Here is a 24,912-nt window from a genome sequence, read left to right as displayed (position 1 = left end):
AAGAAATAAAGGTAGAAATTAAACCTTATTTAGCCTGTTCAGTATCCTGACATGTGGCAATGAAATATTCATGAAATCCGAACAAACTGAATTCTTGTCATCAGACACATTTGCACATTGTCTTAATAGACCTGTGAATCAAGAAATGTTACAGAGCATTAAAGCATGTCATTAAAGATAATACACCTAATATTGACTAGCTGTGCATTAAAAAAAAAAATCTTAACTGTTTTGAGTTGCTCTGTGATCTCTCCAATACCTAATCTGGATTCTGAGCTGCTCTGTGTAAAATAAAGCTTTAACTTTCCCTTCTTTTGGCCAAAATGTATGAAATCCCTTCCAGCCAAATTACAGGCAAATATGCCCGGGGGCATATTTGTGTGTGAAGTGAAAGAGATTCAACCGAGCACACTATTTTTCACTATTAAGACATTTACAGTGAAATTCTGTCAATGCTCACTTTGAAATAAGTCCCACTGAGTTCCAAGAGACTCTTGAAAGTCTAGTATCATAGGTGGGTGTTGCGATCCTATGCATTAGTTCAATGGGACTTTGGATCAAGTGTAGGTCCAGCACCGAGGGGCTTCTGGCAGTTCCCTCGCTGCGGGAAGCCAAGTTAAAGGGAACCAGGCAGAGGGCCTTTTCGGTAGTGGCACCCGCAATGTGGAACGCCCTCCCACCAGATGTCAAAGAGAAAAATAACTACCAAACTTTTAGAAGACATCTGAAGGCAGCCCTGTTTAGGGAAGCTTTTAATGTTTAATAGGTTATCGTATTTTAGTGTTTTGTTGGAAGCCGCCCAGAGTGGCTGGGGAAACTCAGCCAGATGGGCGGGGTACAAATAATAAATTATTATTATTATTATTATTATTATTATTATTATTATTATTATTATTATTGAAAGGTAGCTCTGCTGAGTAGCTCTGCTTCCTTTCCCAGGAATCAGATATGGTGTTCTTGTAGCAGCTCCACAGCATTTAGCTCTGAGGCTGTGGTCTTAATTATCCCTTTTGGAATATAATTACATTGAAATGAATGGGGAGGGTTGACAGGGCCATGCCGCATTGTGCAACCTGCTCACCCGCACCGGGGGGAGCCCGGTCAGCCAGCTGACCTGGCCGTTGACAGGCACATCGCCCCAACACTGACCAAGCAGCCATTCAGCGAGGGTGTTGGGGGTGTGGTGGCAAGGCAAGCCCAGACTTCAGGGCCCAGAGACCCCTGGCGGGGATCCCTGTGTGTGGGTGCCTGGCTGCTCCCCCTCAAAATCATGCTCCCGGGACTACGGCCCTCCTGGCCCTTTCTACGCTATGCCCCTGGGCAGACACCTATAAAAAGCTCAAGTCCCTTATTAAGTTCTGGGTGGACATAGCAGTCGACACAGAGATTTCTCCAAGTGGTTCTTTATAGTAAGCTGGAATTGAACTGAACAGCAAACAGCTTAGCCGGCCTGCTTTTATAGGCAGCCGGCTGTCAACATTGTAACAGCAACACCCCAGGGTTTCCCGCCTAAATTAACTTAGATGGACCTGGGTGAAAACTATATACACAATACTCCTGGTGACCAGGGTGAGAACTTCAATACATAACATCCCTCTTTCTGTCTGCCTCAGGGATGAGAAACCTGCGGCCTCCCAGATGTTGTTGGATTCCAACTTTCAGCAAGAGTTTTGGAGATGTCACACTGTTTCATTCTGTACATAGCCTGCAATGTCCTGCTGAAATCCTGTACCTTTTTATATCACGAATGTTCGGAGGGGTGTTCAATTTTTTCTTGCAAAGCTGCTGTTGGTAGCCTTATGCTGAGAGGCTTCATCACCACAAGCATAATATTCAATATAGGTGGGAAGCATCAGCATTATATTTTCAACTCTGAGCATCATTTGTTTTCCCTGCTGCTGTATGTCCATTTCTAATGTATAAAGCAGATGAATATTTTACATTGCTACAGAGCCTTTTTTTACTGTTTGCTTTGATGTTCTTGCATCTTTTGTTTTTTTGCATTTTCTTTGAATTTTCTCTTTTTTTCAGCAAAGGGGTTTTTTCATGAAATATTTATGTGCCTTTGGCACAGCAAAAAGGAGGGCTTAGAATCTTGATCATTTACTTTGGCTTGACCTTTGCTTAGTCCAGATCTCACCTTGCTTTCCTGTACTGTGTTCTGTTGTCAGATCTAAAAGTTTGTCTGCCTTCATTGCATTCTTGTATTTTTATATCTTTATTTCATACACCTTCAGTTTACAACAATCACATGTATGCACAATAAAAACCATGTAAAAAAAATTAAATGGTGAAATTAAAAATAAAATAAAATTAGGGATCAATTAACTACTACAGTTAGATAGTTTCTTAAATGCCTGGATAAACTTAGTGACAGAATGGTTTTCAGATGATGTTTAAAGATTAAAACAGAAGGCACCTGATGAATTTCTGTTGGCAAAACATTCCTCTGAAGCTCCTTTCTTAAGGATAGCATCCTCTGAATCCAAGGGAATCCAACTTTGTTCTTCTAGCCTTCTGTGCTTTCCTTGAAGTTCCTCAGATGAAGGGTGGCATATAAACTTAATAAATAAATAAGTTCCATTGCACACAACAAAATTTGTACACCATTCTCTTGAAACAGAAGCAGCTTCTGTTTTCAGAGTTCCTAAATGTTTAGCTTTGGAGCATACAGAACAAATCCTCCTCAGTATTCTTCCTGCATGCCTACTTCAGTGAGCTTAGGAACCATTCCTCACTTCCTTTCTCTCTGATTGGCTCCAATCAGCACAAAGAACTTCTCAGTGGCTAAAATCATGCCGATTGGGCTCTAAGACACTGGACTAAGGGAATAGTAAGGGATCTTTGACCCCCAGACCACTACACCTCTGCCTAAAAGAGAAATTATTATACCATACATAGGAGCCAACTCCTAGGGGCTGAGGAGTCATCGCACCCCACTAAAATATTTGAGAGGAACGCCCCCCAAGTTGATGGGCATTGCTATTCAAATGATGTGTGTGCACCCCATCATGAGATTGATTATGCAGGGCGGGGCTTACCTGCCCCCCCCAAAAAAATTTTTTTATTCATGTTAACATTCCTAATACCATAGTATTAAAACAAAAGGCCTTTTAGCACAGTGGGTCTGGGACACCACACTGGCACGAAAGGATGGCAAGTGTGGCTGGAATATTCAAGGACAAAGACAATCAAAGGAACATTTAAACATTTCCGTGTAGTATAGTACAGACATATTGTGAAGAGAGATTTTCAACTCTGAAAAATATGAAGGATCAGAAAAGGGAAAGGCTTCTTTGTGTTGATGAGGAGATGAGAATTTGTTTGTCTCAAATTAGACCTAATATAAAAGAGATTACCCAGCAAAAGCAAGGTCACATTGAGTTTGTATAAATATTTAAGGTACATATGTAAGAGGCTTGTTTATAATTATATTTTGAGAATGATTCATATTCTCAAGTGGTTGATTTATGCTTTTTGGATGTCCCACAATCATATTATAAAGTAACTGTGTTCTAAATCAAGCACTGCTAGGAGTTGTTTATTTTTGTTTTCCAATGTATTTCTTAAGGGAGGGAAATCGGTGTGGTGTGAGCAAATTTTTCTCCTGAAAGTGTGGCCCAGAAAAAGAAGTTTGAGAACCACACTTTTAGCACAACTCTCAAGGATAATTAATTGCCAATCTGGCTTTGCATCCCCGCACTGATCGATTGGCAGTAAGAGGTCACAGCGGAAAGGTTATCGGCACGCTCCTTTTTTGTTGGCAGCTTAAATAAATTTCACGGGACGCAGGTGGCGCTGTGGGTTAAAGCCTCAGCGCCTAGGGCTTGCCGATCGAAAGGTAGGTGGTTCGAATCCCCGCGGCGGGGTGCGCTCCCGCTGCTCGGTCCCAGCGCCTGCCAACCTAGCAGTTCGAAAGCACCTCCAGGTGCAAGTAGATAAATAGGGACCGCTTACCAGCGGGAAGGTAAACGGCGTTTCCGTGTGCGGCTCTGGCTCGCCAGAGCAGCGATGTCACGCTGGCCACGTGACCCGGAAGTGTCTCCGGACAGCGCTGGCCCCTGGCCTCTTAAGTGAGATGGGCGCACAACCCCAGAGTCTGTCAAGACTGGCCCGTACGGGCAGGGGTACCTTTACCTTTACCTTTTTAAATAAATTTCACATGTAAGACCTTAAGAAAATGCTTGACTCTTTAAAGGTTAGGTTTCATCCCTCGTTTTATATTTTAATATACCATCTCTGTCCATGTATGCTTGTATTTGCTGGTAAGTACTGCAAATGAAGTCCAGCCTGTGGGAAGGATGCCTAAGGACAAATTGCAGGCACAGGAAGACTGATCAGGATCAGGATCATATAGCAAGGAGAAAGGGGCCCCGATGATAGCTGTTTCCGAAAGATATACAACATATTTAAGGGCAAATGATGTGGTTAACAGCCCAAGATATTTGGCTGGCTAAGGTGAAGGACAGGTGTAGGGAACCTTTGGGTCTCCAGATATTACTGAACTATAGCTCTTCTCAGCCCTAGCAAGTATGACCAGGGGATGATGGGAGTTATAGCTCAATAACATCTGGAGGGCAAACAACTGGCAGAGGACAAGATGGTTCCTGTTAAGTTGTGGGTGAACATATCAGACGACACAGAGATTCTTCAGACAGCTCTTGTTTATTCACAGACTAGAACAGAACTGGGCTGAAGGGTTCAGCCAACCTGCTCAACTACAAAGCAACAGTAACAACTTTCTGTAACTATCCAATCACTGAAAGTCACTTTCAATTCCTTATTTGCATATGCAGACCTGAGTGAAAACTATCTACAGTATCCCCCTGCTGGCCCAGGGTGAGAACTTCAGTACATAACAGTCCTCGTCCCCATTTCAAATACAGAAGACAACTAGACTGGCAGATGAATCATAATTCAACATGGGTGATGGTGAATCAGGTGGCTCCCTCAATTTGCCTATTGGTAGTGCTGGCCCTAGTCAATATCATAGGTTGGCCATCAGAGCTTTGTTGGAAGGCTAAGCTATTAGACAGGAAGCAACATTTTTTTTAATCATGAACCAAAGAGCATGCCCGTCTTCATCAACAGTCCCTTGTAGTGTTCAATGCCCTTGTGGTGTCCCTGCAGGACAAGACTAAACATGGCTCTCAGCAAGAGATCTGCTTAGTCACACAATATCCTATTAGCTTTGTCTTCCTGTAGTCATAAGGAATCAAAACTGTTTTTCCTTATCCTTCCCACAGTATTTCAACTGTTTCTTCAAGACGGCCAGTTTTCAGATATAAAAATAGTTACTGTCTGGCTATATTTCCTTATGGCCACCTAGCCAGCAAGCAAATATTTTCATGCCATTTTCAGATTTAGCAGGAACAGATACTGCAAAATAATAATAATAATAATAATAATAATAATAATAATAATAATATAATGCAGGGCTTCCACACCCACCCTGAAGTTGGCATATATACTTTTTACCAGCAAAATTGGCAGATTAAACAGGAAATCTCTGTTCTTCAGTAAAGAGGAGCGTGGTGCAAATCATGCCTTGCCTTGTCTAAGCACATGTACTTGGGGGTAAGTCCTGCTGATCTCCATAGATGTCAACTTACAGATTTGAAAATAAGGGACCAGCAGCCTCGAAAATAAGGGATCAGCAGCCCAAATAAGGGATTTTCCGGGCACAGGTATGTTCAACTTCTGAGCCCCTCTGAGCCAAAGGCAGAAATCCCAGCCAGCAGCCAAACGAAGCCTCAAGCAGTGGTTCCCACAACGCAGCAACCCGGCAAAGGGGATGCAGCAAGGAAAACCACTGTCGCCTCTCCGCTGGGAAGCGCTGAGCAAAGGCAAGTCCCCAGGCAACGCGGCCAATTTGATCGGCACAAGGCATGCAAGCTCCACCCCCCCAGTCGTTCTTAGACTCCTTATCGGGTGAGCAACGCAGCCAAGCAACACAGTTGGAGCCTCCGTCCTCCCTGGCTGGCAGGGAGGGAGGGAGGGAGAGGAGCTGCTTCCTTTGAAACCCGGGAATTTTAAGGGACATAATCAATAAGGGACAGCAGCAGGACTCGGCACTGGGATAAGGGACCTTCCCACCAAATAAGGGACGGTTGACAGTTTTGCTGATCTCAGAGGAATGTGTACTTTCGTGTAAGCATGCTGAGTAACACGGTCACTCTGAAAAGGCAAAATACAACTTCTCTAGCATGTGCTCTAAATGCAAATGGTTGTGTGTGGGCTGTCCCCAGAGCTTTAGCATAATTGCCCTGATTACTCTCCTTTGGAAGAGATTTGGATGTTCACAAGAAGCAGGAATGTCAGGATGTAAGTGCAAAGCTTCAGTACAGGTGCACTTTAGAGATATTGAATGAAGTTACACACAAGGACCAACTGCCAGAGGGAACAAAATATTCTTTTAAAGTGGTATATCTTCCTAATGGTAAGAGCTGCTCAACAATGGAAGTAATTGCCTTGGGAGGCTCTCTTTGGAGTGACATTTAACCAAAGATTGGACAGCCATCTGCAATGGATGATGCAGATGCATCTGACATTGCAGATCCAGCACCTTGAAGGCAGTTGGATTAGATGACTTTCAAGTTCCTTCCAACTTTATAATTCCATGATTTTATGGAATTGTAGCCTCGCAGTTTACATTTGCTATCCTTTATTAATCAGCTACGCCAGGTAGAAAGCTGTACACTGATGGCACCTTATAAATACTTCCAAGTAAATTCATAGAATCAGGCTGAAGATCATGCTTATCTCCATCAAAATAGGGGTGTGAGCAAGTCCTGAGTACCCATTTATGTAATATTGGTAGAGTTTAGTTTCTTGACTAAACTAGTCTGAGGCCATTCTGACATATCCTGAAAAGCACAAATCCTCCTACTTAAGTAACATTTGGGCCAGAGACATAATATTTCTTGGGTTACAACAGAGCGAAGCAAGAGTGATCTTTATTAACTACTGTGACAATGCAGCCAATCAATAGGTTTGTGCAGTGCTTTTTTTCTGGGGGGTACGCAGGGGTACGCATACCCCTAAACATTTTGTGAATCTAAGTTTGGCTTCATTGAGGGGCAGTATTTCAATATGAGTAGGAAAGTGAGAGTACCCCTAAACATTTTTTTGGGGGGGGCGGGGAGCACGGTTTGTGTAAATCCATCCTGAATTTGGCCTCTGCTTGCAATGTATCAACTTTATGAAATTTAGTTATACAGAGCCCTCTGCTGGCTTATTTTTTTCTCCTACATTTTTGAAAGCAGTTTGTAGTATTGCAAGTACAGAGAGTTTAGATCAGGGGTCAGCAAACTTTTTCAGCAGGGGGCCGGTCCACTGTCCCTCAGACCTTGTCGGGGGCTGGGCAATACTTTGAAAAAAATATATGAACAAATTCCTATGCCCCACAAATAACCCAGAGATGCATTTTAAATAAAAGGGCACATTCTACTCATGTAAAAACACACTGATTCCCGGACCGTCCAGGGGCCAGATTTAGAAGGTGATTGGGCCAGATCCAGCCCCAGGCCTTAGTTTGCCTACCCATGGTTTAAAGCAGACAAAAACCGCTTGTTTTTCATATATAAAAATAATAAAATTACTATTATTATTTTCTCCTTAAATTCCATGGGAGGCTGTAAGAAGAACCTAGGAAGACAAGTTGTGGTAAACAAAGTATAAATCTTAAAAAGAAAAATAATGGTAATGAGGCATCTAATCATAAGCCTGCATTTTTATTAAAGCTTATATGTTTAATCAGGGCTTGTATTTTAAAAATGAGTTCAAATTCATAAATGTTTTATGCCAGGCAGAAGACCAGCTGCCTAAGAACCTTGGCAGAATGTTTTTCTCCTAGACAAAGGGGCCCCCTGATTTATAGTAGAAAACAATTCTCAAAGTCGTAAAAAGGGAATTACAGGCTGACAGCCAAGGTTACACTGACCCTACAAATTAAGGGTGGATAAATAGTAAAATGAGCCATATCTTCTTCCTAAGGTTAAGAAGGTCAAGAGCAGTGAAAAAGCAACTGGTCTGGCTGGCAGAAACAGAACATTTTTGGGAAGTCTTTTCTAAAGCTGTTTTTTTCTTAAACTAAGATCCTTTTAAGATTTCTTTTCCTTTTAAAAGGTTATTTATGTATTAAATATATTAGTTTAAATATAATTATGCAAAGGATTTAAGAAATGCTAGATTCTTATTTCATATAGTTGGAAGAGATCACAGGGGCCATCAGCCACCAGCCCCCCCCTTGCCAGACAGGAGACGCCATCGAGCACTCCTGATATATGGTTGTCAGGCCTTTTGTTTAGAAACCTTCAGATGAAGGAGATCTCTCAATGTTGATGTGAACTCAAAATCCTTGACATATGTTTAAGATAAAAATTCAAGATTAATCATCTGTTTTGGAAGGCAATAGGGCAAGGAGGGCAAGAGGTGAGCTGGTAATTAAGATTCCTTGTTGAGACACATGTAAGATATATTACTACTTATTTGTCGTTTATAGATAGAAGAATATATAGCTTTTTGATTTCCATAAAAGGCAAGAGGAAATGGGTGTATCTTTTGTGATTGGTTCTAGCAAACAGCCAATAGGAATTTCAACCAGGCTGATTGGACAGAGGCAGCCACAGGAGGAGCAAGGGGGCTGGATTAAGGAAATATAAGTGCTGGCCAGAATGGCAAGAGGCCAGGCCAGAGCTTGGTAACCATATACCACTGTGCCTCATATTTATTTGTCTGACAAATAAATTACTATTTTAATTTCTCTATTGCTGCGTTGAATATTTCATTCCAGCTAAGCGTTAACCACAAGCAGGGTGCTACAGTTTAATTAAGTAGCAACTAAGAAAACTAGGCAATAGTGAAAACTAATAGGAATTAAATATTATAATGTATGAATCAACACCGGTGTCACAGAAGGCTAAAGGACACACATTTCAGTAAGCTTGACAAATTATTTCTCCTTACTCCACCGGGAGTATAACTAATTTTAGAGCCCCCTGGTGACTAACATAGCACTAAGGCAAATATTTCATCAGTGCAAAGATTTCTGCTTGTGCAACTGTTCTCCACCTTTCCTCTCCCCATGCACCTCGCATACCTGCTGTTCTAGGGATTTCTTCAACCCCCTGGATTGGGGGTGGGAGTATGGGTCACGCTCAGGGAAAGGAGGAGGAAAGCATAGTGTTCCCTCTGCCTCTCCTATCCTTAACCTCAAAGCTCTGTCTAACAGAATTCTAAACCTACTGGTATATCTGCAAATTATTCACCATTTTAATTATCAAGTTTTCCCTAATATAGTGTTGCTCCGAGATGAGGCATTTTATGTAATTAAAACTGTGTGTGTGTTTTCCACACCCACCCTGTGGTGGGCACCAATGCAGGAGGGGACCCACCAGAGATCACTTCGCTCCAGGGCCGTGGAAAGCGACTCAGATCTGAGGCTACTCCTGGCTTTGCATCAGAAAAAACTATTGCATGTTCCAAGCATATCGCCTTCAACTGTGCTGGCAACACGCACACATTTTTCTTCAGATCATCAGCAGGGCGTTTAATATGAGCATGCACTTCACATAAATCCTTTTTATTTTTTTAACCGAAACAACAGAGCTTTTGCATGTAAATCAGCATGCGTCGATCCTTTATTTATCAAAATGTCAATTCCCTTTCTCTTCCCAAATCCACGCCAGGAGCTTTTCCATTGCAACCCCTCTCTTCCAAAAGTTTCCTGCCCCTTCCAAGATCAACTCATTTAAAGCATTTTTATTTTATTTTCTAAATATACCCTTTTGGGGCACACTGCAACACACACAACCCGTCCTCCACCCCCAGGGAATCAAAACATCTACGACGGTGCCCTTTTCTCCCGTTCCCATAGAAACAAGCGGGCGTCCTTTTCCCCGAGCCTTCTTTTTGATAGGCTCCTGCCAATCCTTGGCTCCGCCCCCTATCGGCTCCGCTGGTGCTTCGCGCATGCTTTTTGGTCCTCGCGGCGGCCCGTAGCGAGCCCGCTTCCGCTTCCGGCGCTTCAAGGGTCCGCTCAGTTTCCGGCGGCCGGCTGTGAGTGAGCAGAATGGTGAGTCGGGTTGGGGAGGCCGGTGAGTCCGGGGATTCTTCGGTCTGCGGGCCCCGCAGCTGGGCCTCCCCTGGAGAAACCGAGAGGTGGCGAGGAGGAGGAGGAGGGGGGAGAGGTGGACCAGGATCCTGCCGCTTCCGTCTCTCTCCGTGGGCTTCGCAGATTTAATGCGGTGTCATCGCCCGCCCCCTACTCGAGGCGGGGTGGATGGCGTGCGAGGGGGGCGGGGGGGACCAGAGAGTAAGGAAGAGCGGGGCTAAAGGCCTCGAGGGCCCACTCCACCACCCCCACCCCCGGGCTGCGACGGCGAAGATGGGCGCGGAGGTATCCGGGCCCCTTCTGGGAGCTCGCTGTCAAGAGTTAGGCGCTCGTCGGTTGTGGTGACGCCTAAAGTGAGACGTATGTGGCCACTAGTCGCATCTGCCAATGCCAGCCTCTGGTGTGGAAAACACACACACAAACACCTGCCCGTCTATCTATACAATGCAGTGGTACCTCGGGTTAAGAACTTTGCTTCAGGATGAGAACAGAAAGCATGCTCCAGTGGCACAGCGGCAGCGGGAGGCCCCATTAGCTAAAGTGGTGCTTCAGGTTAAGAACAGTTTCAGGTTAAGAACGGACCTCTGGAACGAATTAAGTACGTAACCAGAGGTACCACTGGACTGCAGACTTTTGTGCCCCAGAGTGGCTGGGTCAACCCAGTCAGATGGGAGGGTACAAACAATGAAATAATAATTGTTTTTGTTTGTGTATCTCACATGCCTTATGCACACAAATATACAGTCATACCTCAGGTTACAGACACTTTGGGTTGTGCACCGCGCTGAACCTGGAAGTACCGGAATGGGTTACGGCCGGTTTTCGGTGCATGCACAGAAGCGCTGAATCGCGACCCACATGTGTGCAGACACGGCGCTGCTGGTTGCGGACACCGCAGGTTGCGGACGTGCTTCCCGCACATATAACACTCGCAACCCGAACATCCACTGTATTCATGCCTCACATGTGTGTGAATCGCAGCTCACACGTACAGGTCTCTGCATATGAATTGTTTGTTTACGGAGGTTTTTGTGTCCTGTTTACCCCAGTAAAGCTGTGATTCCAAGAGACCATTGAGTCAAAGGGTAAAACTCTTTAACCACTTGGCAGAGCTAAAAAACAAAACAAAAAACGCAGCAGTAGCTTTTAACTTATAAAAGCCCACATGGTTGCTTCTCATTGGAAGGTTGGTTGTGCAGGGCAGTCGCATTGTTTTTATCGTAAGCTGCCCTGGTTGCTGTGAAAGCCCATTTACTCAGTTATGGTAGTGGAGTGATTTGAATTGAGGACACCCTGCTTTTGGCCCTTAGTGCAGTTGTATGCACGCTTACCTGGAAGCAACCCCACAGAACATTATAAAGCTTCCAAGTAAACATATGTAGGATTGGACTGCATATCACTATGATAGTATGATTAGCTCTCCAAACACAACTGAGAATTTGTCAGTTTGGTTTTAAACTACTGTTTAAAAGCACTTCACTGTGAAGAATTTTTGTTGAAACTAAAAGTTATATTCTTTTGCAGTGTGGCAGATCATAGTCTGTACTTCCAATTTCATTAAGATGCTGGACGTTTGCATTTGTTTTGCACATCTTAAGCTGCAGTCCTAAACATGCATGCAGTATGATCCTAAATATCTCAAAAGTCATTTCTGCTGAATTCATTGAGACTTGCTTCCTCAAATGTGCGGATAGGATTACAACCTAACAGGTAGAATGGGACTTGGTTCACGGTGTAAATATTTGAATATCAATATGTTTAGTACAGGTTTCCCCCCCCCCCCACTTATGTGCTGGTTATGTTCTGGGCCCCTGTGTACATAAATGAAATCATGTAATGTGGGAAGAACCCCCATTCTAATAGGGAGAGTGCGCAGAGAGGAGAGAGACAGATTCGCCCTGGAAATTGCTCGGGCCACTGCCTGGCCTGCCTGCCTGAGGGGAGCTAGTGTGTGCAGCTGCAGCAGCTGGCCATAGAGGGCATGGGTCCACTGGTGCCAGGATGGCGGAGGCAAGGAGAAAGTGCCTCCTGTGCCACTGGTCAAGGGAAGGGCAATTTATTTGTTTATGATGCGGCGACTCGCGTAAATGCGATTCTGCGTGAGTGGGATGTGTGTAAGGGGGGGGGAAGGGGAGGTTCCTGTATATTTCAAGCATGCGAAGTAGACTGACTTTTAGTATGCCATTTGATCTTCTGTTTGTTCCCATTATTAGGGTCAAAGTCAGAGTGGTGGACATGGTCCTGGAGGTGGCAAGAAGGATGACAAAGTAAGAAAATGTAAAAATGTTTTTATCAGTTGTAATTCCTGGAGAAATGCAGCAATACAATTTTGTTTAGAAAATCTGTTCTGTGCTAATTGGGCAGCATTTCCTCGGGTGTATCATTGTGTAATTGAATTTCTGCTACAGTATCCCCATTTTTTTGCAATGTAGATGGCTTTACTTGCTGCATATAGATAATGCCTTACTCATAAAACATTATCAGTCACCATTGTGTTACATTGACATACAGGAAAATACTGAATTTAATAATCTAGAATCCATTAGTACTACAGTGATTATCAAGAGTTTGTAATCAGAAACTTTTAAACAAACGTTTTTCACCAACATAAACTTCCTCTCCTTTCCATAGCAGTATTTAAGTAATCTTACCAACCGCATAACTAATACATCTCATTTTGTGCCTTCTGTTGTTTGGAGCCAACTGAGTAGCAGTCCTCTTGGACAAATTGTGAGCATTGTATGCGCTGATTTGTTTCCGAGGCACACTATGTTTCTCCAGCCACCTGGATCTTGATTTCTAAGGCCATACATAGTAAGATGTGAAGCATTAGCTACAGTTGCCAAGAATCACAGTAGCATGGAGGAGGGTGTGTTATCTCAGCCTGTTTGCTGGAGTTGAAATTGTCTATAGTGGACCTTTGGAAATTGTCTATAGTGGACCTTTGGAGGTCACTTAGGACATAGTCAGAAACCTGTGGTTGTAGTTTATTGATCAGAGAGCTCTGTATTAATAACTTGCTTCCCAGATTTTTGGTAAGAGTTGCAGATTGAAGTTGCTTCAGTGTTTCTCCTTGTACTGGTCTAGGCCAGGGGTCGGGAACCTGTGGCACTCCAACTCTCATTAGCCCTATCCAGCATGACTAGTGGTTAAAGATTTTGAAAGTAGTAGTTCAACAATATATGAAGGACCACAGGTCTCCATCCCTGGTCAGCAATCATATTTCTTCAAACTTCACTGCTAACTCTTGCACAGGTTTCATTGGGGTCAATTCTTTCACCATTCTGACTCTTTCTACCTGATTCTTGAAATAAAAAAGGATAAGAAGAAGAAATATGAGCCTCCAGTTCCAACTCGAGTGGGGAAAAAGAAGAAGAAGACAAAGGGACCAGATGCTGCCAGCAAACTTCCACTGGGTAAGTGCAGCTGGTTTGTGCATATTTCAGGAAGGGACCATCACAGAGGACGTGTTTGCCTGTAGGTGTCTAGTCATTTTCAACTTTTAGAATTTATTTTATAGTCTGATTACTGTGCAAATACTGGAAGCACAGAGCAGATTTTAGCCATATTAAAACAACCTTTCAAATACACCTACCTTGACTCTGAGGTCATTTTCAGAGGCCTTTCTCTGAGTGTGCTCACCAAATGAGGTGTGGTGGTGGGTGATTACAGTGGTACTGTACTGGTTGTGGAATTCCCTCTCCAGAGAGGCTTGCCTGGCACCCTTTGTTATAATCCTTTTGCTTTGAAACTAAATCTTTTAGGCTGAAGTCCTAAATTCAGTAGGACTTCTGAGTTAGACATAGTTAGAGTTGTGCTCTTAGTGCTTTTTAATGCTGTTTGATGTGGTTTGCTACCCTTAGTTTTATTTCTTCTAATTTTATTGTAATTATTTGTTTTTAAAATCTCTTATGGGATTTGTGTGATAACATTAAGATGTTGGGCAGTATACTAATGTAAGTAAGTAAAGTAAATAATGAACACATTTATCCCTCAAAAATAAGTCATCATCATCATCATCATCATCATGGCTCCTCTACCGGAAGACTCTGCCACACCTTGCTGGCATATAACCTCTCCACACAAGAGTCTCAACATAAAATCTCAACATGCTTCCATCTAGTACAGTAGCTCCTTCTCACTGCAGTTCAGAATAAGATAGCTCCCCTTGCATTCACAGGAAAGTAGTAGCTAAGGGTAGAAAGCAGGAAACCCAGGCAAATGGTTAGAGCTTAAAAATCCTATTTAGTTGGCAATCCCAAAGAATGAAGATACCAGTGTTTTCCCCAAAGCTTCACTCACAGAATTTGAATATTTTTATTCTTTGCCTTTTTCTTTGTAGTAACCCCTCACACCCAGTGCAGACTCAAACTGTTGAAGCTGGAAAGAATAAAAGATTACCTTTTGATGGAGGAAGAATTCATCAGGAACCAGGAACAGATGAAACCTTTGGAAGAAAAGCAAGAGGTATATGTTGAGAGGCAAATATTCTCTCTACTTATCCATCTCCAGTTATTAACTTGCTCCAGTCTGTATCTCAAGCCATTTGTTTGTATACTTTCCACCTTCTGCCTCTTCTATTCATTTAGTGAAACAGGCGTTGCCTGAGGAAATCTCATTCCACAATAAATTGTTCAGAATCGTGAATGACCTTGCCATGTTTCTGAAACTGTGCTTATTATATGGAGGACAAAATGGACGTGGGTTATTTCTGCACTTTGAAAATCCACTGTAGTCCAGCAACATTAGGAGGGCCACAGTTTTCCCTCGTCCTATTGGCTCAAGCTATTCTATGAAGCAGAATAATCATTTTTCTGTTAGAAGCATAACAGAATAAGCCCTATAGGTGTTCTCAGGTAGTGTGTTAAAGAAACTACATTGCAAGTTTAGTATACCATAGTAGCTATTGGTCTGGCAAATAAAGATAAAGAAAGAAAGGAAAATCCAATGCATCACATTTTTAGCTTGCTCTTCTATTTATAAGGTTTACAAACAAAGCCATTTAAAATGACATCCAAGGTTCTCAATACAATATAGATTTATATTGAGAAGGATGCACAGGACTCACCTACTCTAGGTAAAGATAAGGTAAAGGTAAAGGTACCCCTGCCCGTACTGGCCAGTCTTGACAGACTCTGGGGTTGTGCGCCCATCTCACTTAAGAGGCCAGGGGCCAGCGCTGTCCGGAGACACTTCCGGGTCACGTGGCCAGCGTGACATCGCTGCTCTGGCGAGCCAGAGCCGCACACGGAAACGCCGTTTACCTTCCCGCTGGTAAGCGGTCCCTATTTATCTACTTGCACCCGGAGGTGCTTTCGAACTGCTAGGTTGGCAGGCGCTGGGACCGAGCAGCGGGAGCGCACCCCGCCGCGGGGATTCGAACCGCCGACCTTTCGATCGGCAAGCCCTAGGCACTGAGGCTTTAACCCACAGCGCCACCTGCGTCCCCTAGGTAAAGATAGGGTGGCATAAAACAAGCTTGATTACTTAGGACTTTAAGAAGCACAAACTTAAGCAGAACCTATTGTCAGTTTTACATTCTTGCTATCTTGCCTATTTGCAGACTTTCTGTTCTAACATAATGGAATTAGCTTGAGGCCCTTGTATGTAGGTAGGGACTGCCACCAAATGGAGCCCTATCAGTCCTTTCTCTACTGTAGACATAGAAGGTTGGCAGGGTGATGGTCAATCCATGCATACCTACATTTTATTTTTGTTTGCAGGAAGAGAGATCAAAGGTGGATGATCTGAGAGGGACCCCAATGTCTGTAGGGACACTGGAGGAGATTATTGATGATAATCATGCTATCGTGTCTACGTCGGTGGGATCAGAGCACTATGTCAGCATTCTCTCCTTTGTAGACAAGGATTTGCTGGAGCCAGGGTGTTCAGTTCTGCTTAATCATAAGGTAATTATTGTCATATTTAAAGATGAGTAGTCTGCCTCTGAAAGTGCGTAACATTTATTAATATTTATTTATCTTAAAAAATTGTGCCCCACTCTGAAGCTCAAAAATCTCCCAGAGCTGCCAGGAGCAAGTAAGACATTCCTTGCGTGCCAGTTTTCAATCTAAAATACATGGCACAAAAGGAAAAAAGGTTGAGGAGGAAGAAGAAAACAAACTTGGGCACCAATATTTAAAATGGAATAGAAACAGTTCAGAGAGAGAAGGAACCAAATGGAGCTAGTTCTCAGCCCAGCCTGCTTCTTGCCTTTCCCTCTGCTGCAGTCTTGAGTTTGCACCATGCACATTTTGACTACCTGCTGTAGTCTGGGCATGACAAATTTGAAAAGGATTCAAACTTAATGGAGAACTCGGAGGAGGGCAACAGAGAAAGTAAACACCCCTGTGTAGAGAGAGCTGATCACATGAGATCAGCTAGTTATGAGATTCTAGATTCCTATTGATTTGAACAGCGCCAGGTTGTTGCTTCTTTGGATTAGAATGGAAAGGTATAAAGAAAAGCAAAAAGAAAAGTGCCTCTTTTGATCAGCTGTGAAATCATTTTCATGAGAGGATAATTACTTGTCATCTGCTCTGCCACTTCCCTTGGAAAGCTTAGTCAATGGAAAGTGGCAGACAATACCAGTTTCTTTTAATTTTTGTCGCTGGTGTTGCAGCATGGTGTAATGATGTAGCCTGAGCCATGCTTAATTGGATATGTAGCAAACTTGCCCTGTTGACCGATAGGGCTGCAGCAGTTTGGCAGCAGCGTCTGAAATTCAGTTGACATTTTCATTGAAGTTACTGCTGGAATGCTGTAATTGTACCTGTTCGTAACTTAGATCACACTATTCTTCTTGCATGCATTTGTATTTGTAGACATGTTTAGGGCCCAATATGCAGCAACCAAAACCTGGCCTCAGTAGCTTATGTTACTTGTGTTTGCTGTTGACTCTTCCGAGCGAGTCAGAGAACTTTTTTGTTTGTGTGCTGCTAATGTATTCTGTTACTGCAACTGGCGGCTGGTGTTTCATTTTTTGTTTTCCCGATATGGCATATGTTTTATTTGATTCCCCTCTTCTTTTTCTATGGTACAATGTATTTATGCAGCCTTTGGGTGACAAGCGACCAGTAAGTTTATTATAAATAAACAAACAAACTTTGGCTGTGGTGTAGAGATCTGCCAGATAGCACTTTACTTTGGAGCAGGCAGAAGCAGCAGAGGTCGCTGCTGATTTGGGGTTGTCCTGGGCATCCTTTTCTGGCGTTGATTTTGACCAAGCGAGCTGGCCCACAGACCTATGTCAATGACATTTATGCTTTGCCTCCTTGCTAGTAATGGGACAAACACTCAGATAAACGTGCTGTTTCTCTCCAACCCAGACCCAAGTGAATTACATGCAATATTATTTATTGGTGCTGCTGCCTGTTTTGATTAGGTCCACGCTGTGATAGGAGTCCTCATGGATGACACAGATCCTTTAGTGACAGTGATGAAGGTGGAGAAAGCCCCTCAAGAGACATATGCAGATATTGGAGGCTTAGATAACCAGATTCAAGAAATTAAGGTATTTATACTTTCAGCACTGATGAAAGAAGTTGGAAGTTTAACTAATTAATTAATTTTCATTGTATATGTGTTTGTGGTTATATCTTTGGTTATTATTTGTTATATCTGTTGTTGTTTTTTTATTTTTTTATCTTTCTTATTTTTGTTTTATTGGTTTTATAGTATGTAATATGTTTGTAGGAAATTCAATAAATATTATTGGAAGAAGAAAAAAAGGGGGGAGAAGAAGGATGTTTGATTATGTCACAATTTTTAAAAAAGAAATAAATAAAAAACCCATGCCGGTATTTACTTGATTCAGCAACTATTGCAGGAACTTCAGTTGTATTTTGCTTAGTGGAGAGGCGGTCAGGTAATGATCTCTCTTGATGTTGCCACATGTCCCTGCGGCTTGAGCATGTGATTGTAGTGCTGAGGTTCAAGCCCACTACAATTCTCTTCCTTTAGAAATGAAGCAACCTCCTGTTCTGTTTTCCAGTGTTTGTTGAAAAATCATCTTTTTCTGTCCCAAGCCTTTCAAAACGAGTATATTTTATCTCTGCAGTTTTTAATTCTTGTTCATTTTTTTAAAATACTGTTTACAGTCGTACCTTGTTTTGCGGCCGGGATCCGTTCTGGAGCCCCAGCCATTAGCCGAAAAGGATGCAGGGCAAAGCGCTGCATCTACGCACCCATGCGGGGCGGTTTGCACTTATGTACGAAGCGCGATTTAGCACTTCTGTGCATGAGCAAGCGGCAAGCTCAGATGTAATCCGTTCCGGTACTTCGCTTGCTAGAATGGACGCTAGACAAGTCGGACGTTCACGGAAGTTTTACTGTATATGATTTGTACTGTTTTATATGAGTATTCTCTGAATATAGAGCAGTTTATAAATCCTAAAATAAATAATGCTGTAAACTTTTACCTGTTAACGTTTACACCAGTGTTAAAAGACCTGCACTGGCTTGCTCTTTGCTACTGAACCAGGTTCACAGTTCTTGTGCAAAGACCTGAATAGCTGAGGTCCAAGAAACCTCAAGGACTGCCTTAAGTCCCAAGCTGATCACTGAGATCATCAGAGGAAGCACTATTAGTGGTCCCCCATGGAGCAGATGCACAGCTCATGCCAGTGAGAAGTTGTGCCTTCAGCATTGTGGGTGCAACTCCATGGAATATCCTTCTACTAGAAGTCAAGCAGGCACTGTCCCTGCTGTATTTCAGGTGCCTAGTTAAAACCACCCTATTTCAGGAGGCCTTTGCCTCATGAAAGCTTCTCTGGTGTTTTAATTTATGAGATTTTAAATGTTTGAAATTTAATATACGTTTTAAGTTTTTGTATATTGTAATATTTCATGTTTCTATCATTGTAAGCCACTTTGAGACCCAGATGATGGTGAAAAACATTCATGTATGTATGTATGTATGTATTATAGCACCTTGCAAAGAAATTGTGTACTTTAATCCCATAAGAGAAATGAGGCTTACAGAGAATTGCCTGGGACTATCCAAGCTGAGTGACACTTCAGATCTCTGTTTCTCGGGGCTCTTTTTTCTCAGCTTGACGCTCCAGCTCCTTCATCACACTGGTGTCTGTTGGAAACATTGGAGTTGCCGGCATTTGTTGCTTTAAAATACTCAGTGTTAACATTCACTTTTGAAAATTCTAATTTTGATCATTAATTCACTGCCCAGCCTGTGATTTTTTTTCCAGCTAGGAAGAGCTAATATACAGATAGATATATTGTTGCTTCTTCTTATAGGAGTCTGTGGAGCTCCCTTTGACCCATCCTGAATATTATGAAGAGATGGGTATCAAGCCACCCAAAGGAGTCATTCTGTATGGACCACCTGGCACAGGTATTACTCTTCTGTCATTCTGCTTCTATATGTCTCTAAATGTTGACACTCCAGGCTTCACCTCATGATTGGTACACAGCTCATAGATATTCTGCCTGGAGGCTGGAGCAATAAGGTCTTGCTACTATCTCTGGCATTCTTCTTTATAACAGTGTGGTTCTGAAATGTGGGGTGTGATAAACTAATATGAGGTGCTGCTGAAAATGCCATCTTCTGTGGAGGCTAGATTGGCTCCACAAGAGACTGTGCCTTTTCTGCTGCAGTGCTGAAACTCTGGAAAGCTTTTTCTGCAAAGAAGCCCAAGGCTGCTACCTCCCTGGCATCTTGGGGGGCAGGTTAAGGTCTTTGACGACTGTTGTGCCTTTGTAAGTTGAGTTTGCAAAATGTTTTTCCAGCTCTTTGTCTACTTAATAGTTCTGTTTTTATTTTATATTGTCTTGGGGTTTAAACTGACTTGGATATTTTATGTGTTGATTTGGTTGTTTTAATTTTTGGCTGTATACTGCCTTGAATATATTCATTATTATTTTTTTAGAAAACATCTTCACCAGTTATGGCCATGTTTTCCAGATGTTCCTTTAAATAGCTTCTCTACACCAACACTCCAGTCAAGCATATTATTATTATTATTATTATTACTACTACTACTACTACTATTATATTACTTATACCCCACCCATCTGGCTGGGTTTCTCCAGCCACTCTAGGCAGCTTCCAGCAAAATATAAATATAAAGCATACCTCTCCCCCAGGAAGCATGAGTTCAAGTTGTAGGAACCTTTTTGAAGTACTTCCAAGGCTGTAGCTGAATTGTTAGATTGCCTAACCTCAGAAGTTAATTTCTCATAGACAATATGGGTACCTTATGGATAGTTCCAAACTGCATGCATGCATAGCATTGTAATGCAGATTAGTCACTGTTTCTGCAAGCTCTAAATTCAACCGTGTTTTGGAAATCAAACAGGTAAAACATTACTAGCCAAAGCAGTGGCAAACCAAACCTCTGCCACATTCCTGAGAGTGGTTGGTTCTGAACTTATACAGAAGTACCTGGGAGATGGTCCAAAGCTTGTTCGAGAACTCTTTCGAGTGGCTGAGGAGCATGCCCCGTCAATCGTCTTCATCGATGAAATCGATGCTATAGGTACCAAAAGGTAGGACATGGTTGTCGCTTTAATGTGGGATGTAACAAATGCAATTCTGTGAATTGGTTTCATTTTTTCCTTTCTTTCCAGTCAATCAATGATAGGAGTTGGGACACAGGAGCTGTGTTGCATTCTGCGCTCCCCAAAGGTTACTTTCCTTTTGCTCACAGGTGTTTTTGCTACACAGCCAATCCTTGTTTTGTGTGAGGGTTCCATTCTGGACCCCTGAGTCCATTTGTAGAGCACATGTAAGCCAGCTCCGCCCGTTCCACCCCTTTTCATGACGTCTTTATGACGTTTGGGGGCTCCTTCCAGGTTCGGCACCGTGTATGTGATCGCACGTCAATTCGGCTGTGCCTAAACCAGAAGTTGCCTATAGTCCTGATAATCCCATCTTTCATTTTTTAAAAATTCTACCCCTCATTGTAGGAGTAAGGTTGAAGATGCTATGAAGCTAACTTCTGATGTAATACAGGTGCCAGAGCACTCTCAGACTTCTCTAACTGAGCCATTTGTAAGACCTGTTGTAATAATTACTGGAGGCTAAAGCAGTCACTTAAAATTTCAAAGGAAGACCAGATAGAAGTTACTGAAATGCAGCTGTGTTAAACAGAGCAAATTATGCTCGTGAAATCTGATGGTATTGTAAAAGCACCTGTTCCCCATCTTGAAGGCTTTTTGTGCTATTTCAGCTGAGGGCAGGGGGACTGAGAAGGGGCAGAAAAGACTTGCAACAGCTATGTGGTGCCAAGTAAGCAAAGCTTACCAGCTTTGAGTCCAGCCTCTTGCCCATCCAGTGGAATGCGGTATCTCATCCACTGGGTTTGGAAATTTTAAAAAAGAGGTTGGGGGAGATCTCTGTGTAGCCATTGCTTGTGCCATAACTTATTTTCCTGTGATTGTTCAGTGATTTTATTTAGAGATAAAGGGAAATGTGATATTCTGTGGAGATTGCTGCATGCGACTTACTTTCATGTTATTCTCTCTCCTCCAAAGATACGATTCAAATTCGGGGGGCGAAAGGGAAATCCAACGAACAATGCTGGAGCTGCTGAACCAATTAGATGGGTTCGACTCACGTGGAGATGTAAAAGTGATCATGGCCACTAACAGAATAGAAACACTGGATCCAGCTTTAATCAGGCCAGGTGATCATTGTGTTGCAAATTATTTCCACTTTTTTTGTGTGTTTGACTATTGACTGTGTTGCAGTTTCCTCAGTAAACTAAGTGCTTCCTTTATGTAGCTTACTCTTTATTGATGTTATTACTGGACATGACACTTTTCTCCAAGCAAAAATGGGCAAGTTCCTCTCCCCAGTGGCTCATAATCTAGATTTAGAAGCCGGGGAGAGGGAGACGTGAAAAATGAGGGATGTGAGCAGTTAAAGTTCTGCATGCTAGGTCCTGGGGTATGTTCTGAAGACAAATAATACAACAAACTTGTTGGAGCTAAGCAAATCAGGGTGTGGTCAGTACCTACATGGGAGATGGCCTGGAAACCCTCAATGGGTCACCTTGAGTTCCATGGAAGAAAGGCAGGGTGTAAATGTAAGAGAAATATGTAGTTTATGAAATTAACCTCAGGGGATGCTTATCTCCATTAGTCAGGGGGAACATATTAACTGTGGAGAAAGGTAAAGGGGACCCCTGACCATTAGGTCCGGTCGTGACCGACTCTGGGGTTGTGGCGCTCATCTCGCTTTATTGGCCGAGGGAGCCGGCGTACAGCTTCCAGGTCATGTGGCCAGCATGACAGCCGCTTCTGGCGAACCAGAGCAGCGCACAGAAACGCCGTTTACCTTCCCGCCAGAGTGGTACCTATTTATCTACTTGCACTTTGACGTGCTTTCGAACTGCTAGGTTGGCAGGAGCAGGGACCGAACAATGGGAGCTCACCCGTCATGGGGATTAGAACCGCCGACCTTCTGATCGGCAAGTCCTAGGCTCTGTGGTTTAACCCACAGTGCCACCCGCATCCCTATAAGCTGTGGAGTAGAAGGTGCCAAAAATGGTTTATGCTGCAGTTGCTTATTTGCTTTTCAGATGGCATGCCATCATTTCCAGGATAAAACTGTTTTTTTAAGAAGTAAACTGTTTAGTCGCAGTGTGAAGCCACCTCCCAAGGAAATCCTTCCATCTCAGTAAAAATCTAAGCTGCCTGGATTTTGTTTTTCAATCCCCAGGACGTATTGATAGGAAGATTGAATTCCCTCTGCCCGACGAGAAAACAAAGAAGCGTATCTTTCAGATTCATACCAGCAGAATGACTTTGGCAGATGATGTCACACTGGATGAGCTGATTATGGCTAAAGACGATCTTTCTGGTGCAGATATTAAGGTAAGATGCTTGATAACCAATTAAAGTTTCTCCTCTTAACAGTGAATCATCTCAGCCTCCTTTCCTCATATGTTTTATCCCTTCTCACAAACACCATTATTTTTATCAGATTTTAGAGGAACTGTTACCTGAACATTCTTGATTTTTGAAAGGGTTAGTTTTTTGAAAAAATATGAACTGGCATCTTCCAGTTTGCCTGATAACAAATGTCCCGTGTCATGGAAGTATTTCCCATGTTGGTCAGCTATTTTGCCTCCTCCTGAGTTAGAAAGTCATTGATGTTTGGAAGTGGGCCTGTCTTTGGTATGAGGGGCCAAAACTCATGGAACAAGGGTAAGAAATGCTTGAATGTTTTGCCAAATTTTACTAGAAGCTTATAGGAATCAGTGACACTTGCAGAATGCCTTTCGTGGGGAAGGAGGGAGCAGCTAAGGCCTTGCATTCATTGTAATCCATCTCAAGTGTTCAAGTTAAAATGATAGAACATTAAAATCACAATATGATAGATAAAATGCAACTGATAATCAAAAGGGCCCCTTTAATTAATTCCTAACATTAACCACCAGAAAAGGCTTGGGTGTGTTTCATGAGGCATGCTTTAACAAGAGCTGAAATATTGCCAGCATTGGCACAGGTTGGAGGAATTGATAGGAAGGGGGCTAACCCCGAATGCAGGAAAACTAAGAGGACCTCTGCAGTTGAGTATGATGCTCAGACAGGGAGGTATGGAGACACTTGCTCATATGTCTTGATAAGAGATGAGTTGCAGAGTTGAAAAGGCTCTGGCCTGTTTTGCTTCCTTGTCTTTCACTGGTGGGTGCACCATGGCTGACTCACAAGATCTCTCCTTCATTTTCTTGCTTAAACCCAATGACACTTCATTGTAAAAACTTCGATTTTGGCATTTCACTCAAATGCTGAAAAGATTCATTGGGCTCTGCTTCTGTGAGAGCTGAGTATGGAGATGGAAAGAACCAAAAATAGTATGTAAAGATTACTGTGTGTTTACAGTCCAATTGCCTTTTTGTTTAGTTAAACTATGAACCAACCTTGACAGACTTATGCCCCGATCTTGTGCAGGTTTATTTAAAAGTAAGTCTCAGCCAGTGCTGTGCTGCTTACTGCTAAGTAAGTATGCATAGGATTGCTGCCCTAGCTGGACAATATTGCAAGTATTGCTTACTGAAAATTATTTTTTCACTGCATTGAATAAAAGTGAGATTCATAATTTTCTAACCAGAGGCTTCCATCTCTGGCAGGCTATTTGCACAGAAGCTGGCTTGATGGCTCTGCGGGAACGGAGAATGAAAGTAACAAACGAAGACTTCAAAAAATCAAAAGAGAATGTTCTTTATAAGAAACAAGAAGGCACCCCAGAGGGCCTCTATCTGTAACTTTTTACCTTTTGTTTGTTTGTCCTGGGGCAAGAGAAATTATTGGAATCTTCCTTTCAGAGTACAGGAAAAGCATGAGAAATTAAATGCCTTGGGCGGAAAGAAAAAGCTTTTTCTGCTTGAAGCATTGTTTAAGTGAATTCCTCCACATTGTAGTTTTAAACACTTTATTTGCCATTAAAACCTTGGTTTCCAAATGGATTGGAATGAATGGGTTAAGATTTTAAGCAATGATGGTTTCTGATGTGTATCTTGGCCTGTCTGCCTGCCTCTTGGTCTGCAAACCAATTGACTCCATAACTTTTCCACGGCTGGTGGTTACATTTAGTCCTGGGTGCAACTAGAAGTAAATAGCTTAAGTCACAAATATGAATCTCCAAAATTTCAGGTGTTAAGTTTTTTGCTGTCACGGGACAGACACTTATGGGAAAAGCGCCATTTCGAGCCATAAACCCAGTCTAGGTGGGGATGCACAAAAAGGCGATTGAGGAAAGAAATAGCACTAAATGTACAAAAAGAGAGAGGCAGATAAAACTGTAAAAGAGAAAGGGAGGATAAAACCTGAAG

The 24,912-nt window shown here is 42.7% G+C and overlaps 1 protein-coding gene across 1 annotated transcript; it reads left to right on the top strand.

Annotated features, from left to right (window-relative positions):
* Window positions 1–9,971: 9,971 nt before the first annotated feature.
* On the top strand, window positions 9,972–24,542 carry PSMC1 (proteasome 26S subunit, ATPase 1). Its single transcript, XM_079949001.1, has 11 exons — window positions 9,972–10,075; window positions 12,328–12,381; window positions 13,434–13,530; window positions 14,457–14,581; window positions 15,838–16,023; window positions 17,499–17,627; window positions 19,370–19,466; window positions 20,431–20,620; window positions 21,608–21,759; window positions 22,797–22,951; window positions 24,211–24,542. The coding sequence occupies exons 1-11, from the start codon at window positions 10,073–10,075 to the stop codon at window positions 24,343–24,345; spliced, it is 1,323 nt and encodes a 440-aa protein (XP_079805127.1). The 5' UTR covers window positions 9,972–10,072; the 3' UTR covers window positions 24,346–24,542.
* Window positions 24,543–24,912: the final 370 nt, after the last annotated feature.

The sequence above is a fragment of the Podarcis cretensis genome (genome assembly GCF_951804945.1).
Source record: "Podarcis cretensis genome assembly, chromosome: 1".
In the NCBI taxonomy this organism is placed as follows: domain Eukaryota; kingdom Metazoa; phylum Chordata; class Lepidosauria; order Squamata; family Lacertidae; genus Podarcis; species Podarcis cretensis.
Note: the sequence above shows the minus strand (reverse complement) of the source record. Positions and strands in the feature narration are given on the sequence as shown.

Bases quoted from the DNA above. Each gene is read 5' to 3' on its own strand.
- PSMC1 (XM_079949001.1), top strand. The intron at 13,531-14,456 runs GTAAGTGCAGCT...TTTTCTTTGTAG, and splicing joins TGCCAGCAAACTTCCACTGG to TAACCCCTCACACCCAGTGC. The intron at 22,952-24,210 runs GTAAGATGCTTG...CATCTCTGGCAG, and splicing joins TTTCTGGTGCAGATATTAAG to GCTATTTGCACAGAAGCTGG.